We start from the raw sequence: 14,219 nt of genomic DNA, 5'->3' as shown, positions 1-14,219 counted from the left end.
AATTATGTGGTGAAAATATCAAAATGACAATCATCTCACAGAAAAATCCTTTCCGCTGAAACTTCTGTAGACCGCAACGCCCGGAGAAAGCGCCTGCCCGTGTGCTGTCTTCTCTGTTATCTTAGGGTAAACGCCTTGGTGATCTCCCCAGTCCGTGTGACAGAGGTCGATCATTACAACGTCATTCCCCTCACGTACAGCAACCCCGCAGTGGCAGGAAGCCCTCCATGCTCCACATACAAAGGTACGTACATGAACCTGTCGTAGGATTTGAATAAAGTAAGTGTTGTGTATGTATCTGTTTGTGAGTGTGTTTGTGTGTGTGTGTGTGTGCCTGTTCGTTCGTGTGTACGTGTAACTGTGCATTTGTGTGCGTGTCTATGTGTGTGGGTTTGAGTTTGTGTGTGCACCACCATTGAGAAACTATTTATGACAAATATTTCTGAACGAATTTTAGACCTGCTGTAAGAATGTAACATATGTAAAGACAACATTACATCAATTGACCACGGCGTTGTCTAACCTCAAAATTCCTCTCTGTGTTTCTGCTGAAGACAAACTGTCCAACCAGAAAATGCGTATAATATCTGCGAAAAGAAAAAAAGAAACCTTTAGATTGATATTTCGATTATACGTGCGAAAGTTGTATCGTTTGGCATCATTTACTACTGAAGAAGTATGACATTGTATCATTTATGCACATCGGGCTAAATTATGGAAATTATGCTCTTATTTGCAAAGCAGGTAAATAATAGAAATATTCCACTTATCATAGATTACACATATTACATGTATTGACGTCACATTGTTTAAGATACTGGACTTACCACTTTAATATAAGTTCTTAGAAAAATGTACTTTTCATTCATCTTTGTCTAAGTTTTACCTACATGCCAAAAATGATGAAAATCCGTTGTCACTACTTATTTTTATTATCTTATTTTTAAGCTGCTGGGGGCCGGGGCAGACATACAACACTTTTGACATAAATAACTTTATTGCACAGCAATTGTACAAGGTACAAACTCTACCGTCAATAATCGACGTTGTCCTTTTTCTTATTAAGAGTCTTATAAGGTTAAACTTCCTCATGTTGGTTTCAAATTTCAGACTGCAGACGGGTATTTCCAACACTGAATGCATGAACTGTGCGGGAGGGCGTGATGTCGATCAACGGATCGTGAAAAGCAGACATTCTTTAACGGAATTTTTTTTTAAGTTGGCAGTAATTTTTTTCGCTAATTGGGTTGACCTGGGATTGACGGTAAAAAATTTCGAGCTGGCTAAAGTCCTGAGTAAGATTAACCAACATTCTAAATATAATCACAATCCACCCAGACCTTATGCTGAAGACAGATACCACTAACCTCAAACACACAGATAGACAGCAAAAAAAAAACGCCATGCAAGTAAAGCAAAATGCGTTTCAATTTGGCGCCATCCATTTTTCAAAGTTACTTACCTGCCATCAAATGTCGTATAATGTGGGTCCGTCACCCCTTTGCATTGACCAGTTGGAGAATCTATCGTTACAACCTGTAAAACAGTTTGATGCTCAATGAATAACGACTTACTACATTCATGTTTTTACTTAGATGGTAATCCACATAACTAAATCCAAATTTAGCTTGATGGCTAGATTAGGTAATGGGATGGTTAGTTCAGTAAACAGTTACCCTAAATGTCCTGTGACCATATCAGCAGTAATCCCAACCTGTGCGTTAATCTTACCTGGATACTCTCTGGAGCGTAGCCATCATAGATGTGCGGAACCTCCTCATTGTAACTTTTAGCGTGTTCATCATGAGGATGCCAAATGTTAAACTTTTCGATAGTACCGAACTCCACTGCAAATACGTGGTCTCCGTCATCTTTTTTGTCCTGTGTGGCCAGGATGTGCTTGCGGTCGGCGTAAGCACGGTTTATTACTGGATTCCAACTTTTGGCTTGGATGTCTATCCCACATGTCTCTACGGTGCGGGCGTCACGATCTACCACTAGGTCAATACGAATACTGCATGTCTTATGTTGGTTTTCGAAAGTGCTGCACACGAAAGGGACGGTCGCATACAAGTTAATATACTCTTTGGTTTCGTTATTTTCAGGGAGAGTGAGACGACCCTTTTCCGCCTGTAATAACAGAACAAAGTCATTATCTGTAAATAGAATCTGACGAGACATACATGTAAGAAAAAGACGTACTTGTTTCCTATGTGTTTGATGCTAAAGAACATTATAGGAAAGTTAGACTGTTCTCAACCCCAGAAAGTACGTAGATTACTGTGGTAGAACTGCTGTAACATGTCCTAGGTCATTGATATGTGTACCTCCATGAAAAATGGTATAGTTTTTGGTCTATCTGTTTGTATAATGAATAATAGAATGCAACGGTTCATTTGACTGTATTAAATAATGGAAATTTCATACTAGTGACCTATAATTTGAAAGTCAGATGGAAGCAAACATATCTATGTCATTTGCATAGTTCATGGAAAATGAATTTCTACGCATAAAATATTTGTATTATGAGAAAAGAAAACCACAGAATATATAATTATCATGCTATTGCTAATTACAAACTTATTTCCATAATTAATGAGATAGATTGCAACAACAAAATGGGATCTCTGAACTGTTGTAAAATAGACTAATAGTGTTGGTAGGTAAAACGCATGATTCTTACCGCAATGCCTGCCCAGTATCCGTTACTGTGAATCTCCTTGCTCCTTTGCTCAGGTGTGTCTTTCCAGTATGATTGTACGACACAGGAAACCTTGAATAAAAATGGTGTCATTACTGCGCATGCAGGGACTAATGAGCTTGTACATTCTTTATGAGACCCCATGCAAAACACAATATATATCAATAAAGCTTCATAGATTATTCATCAAGAGGTTTATGAGCGTGTACAATAGTAATTTTCTTGTCAATTGATTATTTTTTCTCCTGATTTGAATTAAGTCATGTTAATTTGATTGATTTACTATAAAATGACATAGAACAATATGTTTGTTCTTTGACATTTTGATACAATTTGTACTAACAATAAAAAGACATTCTTACCGTCTTTCCCATCTTTGAGTCCCAGTAGTCTTCTTTAACTACCTTCTTCTTCTCTATCTTAAAGTCACCCAGGAATTTGGCATCCAATTCAATCGTCTTCTTGTTTGGGGTCAGCGGCGATTTTGTCACGTCATTCACTTCGTCGTATTCAGTGTTATCGAAGAGGAACTTCACAGCAAACCTTGCCCCGTCGTCTTCTAGCTTGTTGTACTTGATCTCACATGTGAAGGTGACTTTCACCATGTCAAGGTCAAGTTTAGGTGGACTGAGCTCTGGGTCACCATCCATGATCGGTACTTCCTCTGTGAAGTTGAGGTTTACAAAATGGTTTATGTTGCAAATCTGATAAGCATACGAGGGTGGATCAAAAAGTTCTCGACCTCATCTAGAAAACGTCATGGCAGAAAAGTTTTTCTTACACTATGTTTCAACATGGTCCCCTCTAACTGCAATGCACTTGGTCCAGTGATGTTTCAGGTTTGTTTTCCCCTTGTGGAAGAAGGTTCCATTTGGAGCCCCCAGATAGGGCTCAACTGCACTGATTACGTCATAATTACCATCAAAACGTTGACCACGTGAGTGGAACTTGAGTTTAGGAAACAGGTAGAAGTCCGACCGTGCTAGGTCAGGTGAATTGGAAGGGTGTGGTTAGACTTCAAAGCCAAATTCGTTTGCTGCTATTACTGACCCCTGTGCTGTGTGGACAGGTGCATTGTCAGCACGCCAGCTCAGTGCTTTCCTCTCCTTTTCTCTTTGACTGTTGTCCTCAACTGTGATGCTTTAACCCCTATTCAATAATGATTACTCCCTTACTGTCCCAGAAAACAGAGGCCAAAACCCTTTCAACGGATGAAACTCGATAAAACATCTTGGGGGCCGGGAAACATTCTTCATTCATTGTTTGTTCTGTTGTTTTGATTTGGGAAAGTTTTGAACCCATGTCTCATCTTGGGTGAACATTTTTTAGGTAATTGCATGGATTGGGCTGAATTCGTTCCTTGAAATGTCCAGCCTGTTTCACTTCTGATGTTCAGAAAACATTCTAGGCACCCACCTTACAGACAGGTTGCTCATCCCCAAGGTGTCTGACAAAACATTGTAAACTGAGCCATAACACAGGCCAAAGACTCTGCTACATGTTGGACAGTCTCACATCTGTCATTCACTACCATGTGATGGATGGCCTCAACTGGATTGTACGTCCATGGTGCTGATTTGTGGCATCCTGACCTATGTTCATCTTTTGTGCTCTCCTTGCCGCGCTTGTAGCTAGCAACCCACTTCTTTATATTTGAATAAGAAGTGGAATCATCACCATGTGTCTTGACCATGTGTTCATGGATTTCCTTAGGAGACATCCCTTTTTATCGATACACTTGTTCACAGCACATGCTTCTGTTGCGGCCATTTTGTGATTTTGCCCTCACCCACCCCATTTTGACGGGGCGTCATGTGTTAATAAATGAATATAAAAATTTCCATTTTTGTGGGCAGTGATGTAAGACATAGTATACTGTTATACTAAAGAATAGGAGTTTGACCTTTATTTTCTAGGTGAGGCCGAGAACTTTTTTAACCAGCCTCGTATCACCATATAACCGAATATGAGTAAAATAAGACTGAAATCCGGGAAGTATGGAAACCTTGGCTTCTTCAATTCCTGCATGCCAACCACCATATTTCTGCTAACTCTAGGAAAAAATTCTATGGTCTTCACGTTCGTCCCAATTCCTCTCCACTTTTGACTTCCTGTAATTCTGCCCGTCACCCCCCTCCCCCCCCCCCAACACACACACTTCTAACTTCCTCTGCGAACAAACAGATACACAAACCAACAGCTCATTCATCCAATTCCTTCCTACCCAGGACATTGAATGACGAACGTGATTCAAAGTTCTTTCCAAGGAAAATTGTGACGTGCATGTAATACTCAAATCATTAGCTATTTAAAGTAGAACTCACCTATACATCTCTGGTAGAAACTGCTCCATGTCTTGTTAGCTTCACACGTCACGTAATCGCCTAAAACAGAAAGCGTCAAAGGTTTGGTAACATCCTAAACTGCGTAGTGTATTGCGTTTGCGTTTTATTGTGTGATCAGCATCCATCAGAAGGCGTTGATTGATTGTGATAATATTTAGGTAGACCTTAGAAGGGAAAAGGTCAGGGTCAAATCAGGGCCTACTGGGTGACGAACTTTACAATGTAGCCGAGCAGTTTTTATGTTTTTTCCTAGACATATTATGGTCTTGATTGGGGAGGGGGCTGCTGATAGCTTTTCATGTCAGAAACTAGCCTCTACCAGGCTTGAGGAGGCGGCTGGAAAGGGTAGAAATCGGCCAAAATATAGAGATAAGCATGCCAAGGGAGTTTGGCCGTTGAGAGAACAGTTCGCCGCCCCACAAGGAGCGGCGAACTGTCAGAAACAGGTGGTGTGGGTTTGGTCCCCCTAGCAACTTGTTCTGGAACTACGGGGGACGTTTTACCATACGTTAAATCTTTCAACGGGAATGAGCGAAAAAGGACATTCGTGCTTTTCCCTTAGACAGGAAACTTTACAGGGAGCAAAGAGAGCTCTCAACTTTAACATCTTTCAAAGACTCCCTGTGAGTGGGACTTGAGTGGCATATGATTTTTTATTGGTATGTATGTTGAATTGAAATTGTAATGTATATTCTTTTTTTCCCATGTATATTGTGTATTTTATGTAATCACGGTGGTAAAATCTGGGCTGCAAAGTTCCCACATGTCATAGAACCAGAACTGTGTTCGATCGTGTTCGATCTGGGCAATTCGAATCGAACCCGCGTTCTATTTCGGGGTCACCTGCGGTCATTTACAATAAAGCGGCAAAACAAGCCTTTCTGCCTCCGTGCCTTGCAACAGATAAAAAAAACAACACTTTTCTATAGATACAATTTCCTGGACAGTACATGTCCGCTATAATTTTTGGTGGGCATGTAACATGTAGCGAAGCTACTGTCGTATCCTTGGGTGACCTTGAATACTGTAATAATTCTTTACACCAGTATGAATAACACAATGCAGACTTTTGGTCGACATGACATGTCTGCAAAACTCGTTTTAACCTGCAAGCATGGAGAGTCAAACATACCCCATTTACGGCTCAAAATGACCGTTACGGTTGTCCCGAAAATCGTGTTTTAGGGATTTTTGAAAAATGGCCTCGATTTTGAATTATGGGTAATTTAGTGCGAAAAATGTAAAAAAAAAATCATTTTTTCACCAATATGTCGACAAAAACTAGACTTCAAATCAGAAATTAAAAAATCCGATTTAAAAACACGATTTTTGATCTTATTCCTAGTCATCGAAAAATATAAAAATCGGGAATCTGGGGTGATATACGTAGCCAGGTTTAAACGATGTTTGCCTAAAAACATGACTTGTGGTCGGAAACCCGAAAAAAATTGTCTTTCGGAGCGAAATTTTGAAAAATCAATGATTTAACACAACAGCTAATATTAAAAGGATGTTAAGGCAATAATTTCATTTTAATTTGACGAAATTTACCATTAAATCCTTTTTGTTTATTTTCAAGTGTTTTACTGGTAGTCCAAAATAGGCCAAAATAGCGTCTTGGAACCCGATACTTTTTAAAACACGTCTACCAATGGGAAAGAATACCGTAGTGACAGACCGCCGTGAATACTATGTAACCCCAGGGATACCTGAAAATCCGATCAGTTAGACCTGAGTGTATTACTCTGGTTATATAAAATAAATGAAATGAAATGTACACCCAACCAAATGCAAAATATCCAAATGTCACCCTACGTTACATGAATAATGAGAAAGTTCTAAAACTTCAGTGTTGTACATTTAAAACATATAAGTAATTTATGAAAGGTGGAACATTAGGCCAAAGCAAGTAAATTTATGGATGGCATCCTCCACAGACTCCAAATCTAATGCGAGCGGGCGAAAAAAAACAACAAGGCGGGCCGAAAAAAACATTTTAAAATTTTTACTCAATCATTGTATAAATGGTTTTACGCAGCCAACATCACATATCACTTCATCAAAGTAAGAAACAAAACATTAAATCAGACCCTTTTCTTGTCTCCTCTCTTTATAGTTATCTGCCATAGACCTTCCGGCTTGTCAACAGACATCTTTGCACATTTTCGGCATGGTGACCACTGTCAGAAGGCAACAAAATTTCTTTTTTTTTTCCAAAATCAGGCGAAAATTAATGCGCGCGCTGATGTCTTCCATAAAAATTACTTGCTGTGGCCTTAACAGATAATTATTATGCAATTAAGGACCTAATGTCAAAATGCGTAATTCATTATTAGTAAATGATGGGAACATGCAGTAGTTAGTTAGTTAGCATGACTGCATTTATTATGTAATGTACAGATCAGTTACATAACTAATGGTAAAATGTTGTATGGAACCAAGGGAAATAATATGACTTTCATGTATGAAATACGCATAATTAATCAGGAAATTCTTTAAGTTTGCTTAGATCCAAGATAGGACTATTCAAACTTGCGACTTATAGATATAATTGGCAGATATTGATTATGTAAATGAAGACATTGATAAAATGCCTACTACTGCTATTTGCATTATCAATGAGAATGCTAGAATTTATACTTACTAAATTTGGAGGTGACGGTGAACAACATTAAACATAACCAATTCAAATTAGAACATACAATCAAAATCCAGTATAACGGACCGTATCATTAGCTCTAATAAAACCATTTTTTTAAACTACACTACACAAAGTGTATATATGAATATCGATGGTCCCTTTGCATCGTGTCCCTTTGCAACTTCAAAAGATTCGATTTCAAAAATTCAAGATTAACGATTGAATATGAATTACGAAATTCTATTACGTTACATTAACGTCACTGGTGTTGCCAGCGGCAAGATAAGACTTAGTAGACCTTAATATTACCCTAATAGATACTTTTTATTGAAGTTTGGATGTATTCCTGAGGAAAACCCATTTCGACGGTTTTAGCCCAAAATTCGCTCGTAATGAAGCTCAAATTACGTCATAATGACAATGACGCTCATATTACGTCATTAAGACACCAAAATTGTTATCTACTACTATCATTTTACTACATTCTCTGAAAATTTCGTGGTCCTATGATTAGTGATAAGATCGTCATTGGATAGAAAATATGATCACCCATACATAAACAACGGGCAACCCACATCTATTTTTGATTAAACGACCCACCCTACGTCTGCATATAACGGGATCCGGCCAGACCCGCTATTCAAAACCATAGGCCATTCCAATTTGCCTCATAAATGTAGGGGTGAATTTGAAATGTTACATTGACCACGAAAACAGCTACGGTAAAAATAAATACACGTGCATCATAACGGTCATGCCTGGAGACGACGTATAAATTTACATTAACAAAGGTAACCCTGTGTTCTGGCTTCGAACACGAAAAAACGTCTATAACCACAATACTCTAAAATTGGACGCTTTTTTACGCGCTTGAATGCACGGCGCTCTATCACTAGTTGTCGGGGAGTGGTTAGGTTTTGGTGAATACATTTTGAGAAAATTGATATAATCTGGAAAAATACTGTGCACTTTGGAAATTAAATGTAAATCTTAGAAAAACTAAAATTATTGTATTTACAAAGGGTGGCTGTTTACCCAAAAATTGCTCGTTTTTATTCGACAATCATGTAGTTGAAATTGTAACGTCACATACTTATCTCGGCATTATTGTGAACTCAGCCGGCACGTTTAACCCTCAACAGTACACCTTCCCGGACTGATTAATCTGTACACCTGGGGTCCGCGCGGACCCCAGAACAGTTTTTTTGCTAATTTTTAGAAATTATTAACATGCTACCAGCTCAATTGTTTTGCAAACTGATGTGTGAACCTCTGTGTCCACATTACATACAAAAATCATACATTTTGAACTTTTTCTATTTTTTGGTGAAGAAAAGAAGACAAGAAGAAATACCCGATTTTTAAACCCATTTCAGACTGAAGGGGCTTTTGAGGCCCAACTTTGATCTCAGATAGCGGCTAAACGGCTTGCGCTAGAAGTATCAAATTTGGAGACCTTTCCTAAAATGTCCCTGGAAAAAAGTTCATATTAGTTTAATACTAGTAAGTTGATGTTTTTTTGTGTTGCCATGGCAACGGGTTTCTAGCAGGCAGTTTTTTTTAAATAGAAGTAATTTTGGTTTAAACATAAAAATTTTCTGACTTTTATATTAAATTACACTTCTTTTCCAACATTAATAACATCTTACATAATGAAATATAAGTCAAATCATTTAATATGCATAGAATATGCTAATTTGATGACGTCATTGGTCAAAATCCAATATGGCGGACTATATTATTAGCTCTGACGTCATATGACGTCATAATTACACCAAAGTTTTCAAAATTTAATTCTATTACTACACCATTCTCTGAAAACTTGGTAGACATACGATGAGTGCATAAAAACATAAAAAAACGGAAATAAGGTAATGTATAAGAACGCCAGTGTATCCATTATGATCGAAAGCCGGCTGGGGTCCGCGCGGACCCCAAAAGAAAATCAGATATAATTTTTTTTATAAATGGTAGAAACGGAGTTTTCTGCACTGTATTGGGAGACAACTTAGTGGGTGACAATTACCTAAAATTTCAGAAAAAAATCTTTAGAAACAAAAAAGATATTACAGAATATATAGTACCGGGGTCCGCGCGGACCCCAGGTGTACTGTTTAGGGTTAAGGCAAATAATAAGTACTTGAGTTGCAAGGGTTTGAAGGCTTTATTCGGAATTATAACAGTCGCTAGACCAAGACAACGCCCCTCTATCTGTTAAAGACAAACTTTTCAACGCTTGTGTAAAACCTATTTTACTTCACGGTTCAGAAATTTGGGGCTCAGCCAAAAGCCCTAAATTCTGCCCCATTGAATCCGTCCACCTTAAATTCTGTAAACAGTCTCTGAACGTTCCTAGATCAGCCTGTAACCTTGCGTCAAGGGCGGAACTAGGGAGGTATCCAATGCAAATGGAGGCCTCCCTAAATGCCAAAACGCCAAAACGTGCCGTCTGACAGTCTACAAGCGGACGCCCTCTCATGTCAACTACAACTAGAGACTAGCGGCAATAAATGCTGGGCTTCCGGTATTCGTAAAACTTTGCGGGAATGCGGTTTTGCTTACATATGGTGTCCTGATATATCTCTGAGCACAAACCTATCACCAATAATTAACTCCATCAGCCAACGATTGAAAGATATTTACACCCAAACATTTATCACTGAAATCCACAATGACCATAACAGAGGTACATCTTCTAGTAACAAGTTACGAACGTACCGTTTGTTTAAAAGTATATATAAAGAAGAAGATTACCTATCGGTCAACAACATTCAATACAGGGTAGCTGCAACTAAACTCCAAATAAGTAGCCACAAATTACTCATAGAAACGGGAAGGCACAACCGCATTCCTCTCCAGAATAGACTCTGTCAATACTGTAACATGAATAGAATAGATGATGAACAACACTTTATTTAAGACTGTACTTTATATTCTAATGACAGATCTGTCCTTTTTAATCATATCAAAGAGAAGTTCCCATATTTTGAACACCTAAATGCAAACGATAAATCTATATTTTGATGCGTCTAGACAGACCCTGTATCACAAACATGATCTGTTCCCACATTTTCCGTTGTACAAAAAAGCGAGAAGAAGTTGACCACTCTGTATTAGCTCAGTAACTAGAACACTTTGTATTAACCTGGTATTATAGTACTCTTATATATCCTCATGTATGTATGTCTAAGTCAAGTAGTGTATCTTTTGTCTACACTTTCCTACATATGTTTGTTATATGTCTGTTAAGTCTTCACCTAGCCCGTCGTGGCATGAATGTACAATCAAGGTATTTCATTAATGTGAACAACATACTTGGATAAGAATTGCATTCATACTATTCATGAGCCCTTCACGCTCAGCGTTACAAGCGACAAACTCTGTGAAACGTTTTCGTGAATTTTACCTTCGTGAATGCGGCTACGCTAGACAGTGTGCCCTAACTTCGGACTCTTTTTGTTTAATTTTGCTCTCTCAAGGAGTTGATGATGACATCAAGTAAACAAAACTACGAATAGATTTTATGATATCTTAGCTTTCGTTTGACGTCAGTAAAATTGCGATTTTGTGCAATTCTCGTCTCACGAGAAGACTGTAGTATCTAACGCAATCAGTCCGTGTTTCCACTGAAAACCCGGCATACGTAATCAATGTGGTCCCAGGGGAATCATGGGAAATGCAGACGACAGTGGCGTTGATGTTGTTTTTTTCCGGGTCGGTTTTCTATTTAACAAGCACTCAGAGACCCAAATCTTTACTGTTTTGTAAATCTTTATGTTATTTTGTATGGGGCAGTTGTGTGACTGCTTGGTAAAGGTCGTCTATTTCTGGGCACAAGCCGCCGCAATGAACTGACCCTCTTTTTTGTTTGTTTGTTTTGTTTGTTTGTTTCGCATAACCGGTAAACCGCCTTTAAGGCGTAACACACCAGTTTTGTACATGTGCGTACATGCTGCGTAAGACCGGACTGTAAGGTTTGAACCACTCACACCGGGAGGATCCCTACTCTTTTCGATAAGTTCGGTGGGTTCTTTAACATGCGTAGGGTGTGGCTCTCCCAAACACGGGACCTCCATTTAACGTCCCTTACCGAAGCTAGGTGCTCATTTCCACCTGAGTGAAGTGAGGAAAGTCGTGTAAAGTGCCTTTCCCAAGGGCACAAGATCGGTGACATGGGCAGGGTTCGAACCCGCGACCTCTGGGGTGTGAGCCGAACGCGCTACCGACTGCGCCACACGACCCCAGTATGTTTTGAGTGCCATTGTTATGATACCGTGAAAATATACCGATATTCTTTATGCAGCAAGTTTAAACTGTAATTTCCAACACAAGAAATTGGACTCACCCAAATGTTCGACTGTACAACTCCAGTCTTGGTCAAGGAATGAGCAATCCACCGCATCCGTGACGTCACGCAGATAACACACGTGACTCCGTGAGCAGTGGATCATAGGTTGCAGAAAGTCTGTGCCCCCCCCCCCGTCCCTGTTGAAGGATGGTTGTAATGCCCTGATGTAGATGGCCTCTTTAATCCCTCGTGCCACGAAATCCGGTTCTGAGTTCAGGATTCTTACTTTGTCCAGTGAGACTGAATTCCCAGGCGATTCTATGTGTATGTTGTGAGACCTCCGAAGTAGTCGAGCTAGGTCGTTTGTATTCTAAGAACCTAGCCTTGAGAGATCTTTCAGTCTCTCCAATATAGGTTTTCTTACACGAGCCCTTGGAAGTCTGTCCTTGACACTGTATGTGGCTAACTACCCCACATTTGCTTTCCTTTGGTGTTTTTTCCTTACATGTAGGTGCAACCAGCATATTTCAGAGGGTTCTAGTTGGTCTAAAACAGGTCTTAATCCCATGTGCAGCAAATATCCTCCTGAGCCCTTCACTCAGGCCTATCCTGTAGGGCAGAACAACTAGGCCTCTATTTGGGCTTTTGTTCTTGCTCTGATACTGGTTACTGTCTGTGGGCTTTGGACTATTGGCCTTGTCTAAAGCCCAAGTGGGGTACCCACACTTTCTTAGTGCCTGTGAAATGTGAACTTTCTCCTCTTCTAAGTCTTGGGAGTCAGTAATAATTGTTTCCGCTCTGTGAAACAGGGTGCGGATAACCCCGAGTTTATGATCCCGGGGGTGATTAGAATGGAAGTTCAAATATTGGTCAGTATGTGTGGGTTTGCGGTATATCTTAACCTGCAGGGACCCGTCCTCTTTTACTGTTGTTAGCGTATCTAAAAAGGCTAGTGACCTATTCTCTTCCAATTCAAATGTGAATTTTATGTCAGGCTCAAGGTCATTTAGATGTTCTGTGAACTCTTGTGCATACGCCTTATTAAGCTTGGTAAAAGTGTCATCAACGTATCTGTACCACCACACAGGGGTGTGTGGGGCAGATTTAATGGCACGTTGTTCTAAATGCTCTAAGTATAGATTGCAGACAATGGGGGGCACAGGTGACCCCATGGCAGCTCCATGGATTTGTTTGTAGAAAATGCTATCATACACAAAGTAAGTACAATTAAGACACACCTTCAACAAGTCCACCAACTGTTCTGGGGATAGTTTGGAACGTTGTGGTAGAGTGCTGTCTTCTTTCAGTCTTTGTAAAATTACATCAGCTGCTTTGTCTACTGGCACTGAGGTGAGCAGAGCTGTAACGTCGTATGGACGTAGTTCCTCGTCTTCCTCTACCCGCTGATGTTTTATCCTTTCTACAAGCAATTTTGAGTTTTTAATGTGGTGCACTGTATTACGTATACTGGGGACAAAGTATCTGCTAAGAACCTAGCGCAAGGGCACGTGATTGAGCCAATACTGCTCACTATTGGTCTCAGTGGAATGCCAGTTTTGTGTACTTTTGGGAGACTGTAAAATTTAGGAGGAACCTAATAGTATGTAGTTGGATATAATTGTCTCTAAGAAATCCTGTTTAACCCACCCTCTTTCTCCAAGCGTTGGAGCACAGTCACTAGTTTTTTTCTTGACTTTCGATGTTGGATCCCTTTTTCCCAGTCTCAAGTAAGTATTACTATCCCCCAGGAATTCTGTACACTTCTGTTTGTAGTCTACTTTATTCAGAACTACGGTAAGGCGCCCTTTATCCGCCGGTAGAATTACAATACTTCTGTCTTGTTGTAGTGACTTGAGTGCTGTATGTTCCTCTTTAGTCAAGTTGGGTTGACACTTCTTTGGTTTGTTTACAATGCTAGCGATCTTAGATCGTAGAATGTTAGCTTCCCTCTCGGGGATTTTTCTACAAGCTAGTTCGGTTTGTGTAATTATGTCGACTACGGGTACCTGTTGTTCGGTGGCCGTGAAATTGAGTCCTTTCACCAATACGGAAAGTTTGGGGTCCTTCAAAAGTCTGTCTGAACAGTTCTTAACCCATTTGGGTATGCATTCCACAGACTTTCTGCAACCTATGATCCACTGCTCACGGGGTCGTGTGTTATCTACGTGACGTCACGGAAGCGGTGGTTTGTTCATTCCTTGACAAAGACTACTCTCCAAGCAGAGGTTGGTGGGGGAAGATCGT

General features: G+C 39.7%; 1 protein-coding gene across 4 annotated transcripts in view; it reads right to left on the bottom strand.

Annotated features, from left to right (window-relative positions):
* LOC109476633 (von Willebrand factor D and EGF domain-containing protein-like) overlaps positions 1–14,219 on the bottom strand; it is a 77,202-nt gene that overhangs the window by 15,348 nt on the left and 47,635 nt on the right. For all 4 annotated transcript variants that reach the window (XM_019777639.1, XM_019777637.1, XM_019777640.1 and 1 more), the window contains 7 exons: positions 5,026–5,085; positions 3,064–3,365; positions 2,684–2,773; positions 1,732–2,130; positions 1,463–1,536; positions 524–587; positions 40–258 (listed from right to left, as the gene is read on the bottom strand). In XM_019777639.1, the coding sequence (XP_019633198.1) occupies positions 40–258; positions 524–587; positions 1,463–1,536; positions 1,732–2,130; positions 2,684–2,773; positions 3,064–3,365; positions 5,026–5,085 (1,208 nt within the window). The remainder of the gene's footprint in view (positions 1–39; positions 259–523; positions 588–1,462; positions 1,537–1,731; positions 2,131–2,683; positions 2,774–3,063; positions 3,366–5,025; positions 5,086–14,219) is intronic.

This window comes from Branchiostoma belcheri, unplaced genomic scaffold (assembly GCF_001625305.1).
Source record: "Branchiostoma belcheri isolate BF01 breed outbred unplaced genomic scaffold, Haploidv18h27 scaffold384, whole genome shotgun sequence".
NCBI classification, from domain to species: Eukaryota; Metazoa; Chordata; class Leptocardii; order Amphioxiformes; family Branchiostomatidae; genus Branchiostoma; species Branchiostoma belcheri.
This window is presented reverse-complemented; position numbering and strand designations above follow the sequence as displayed.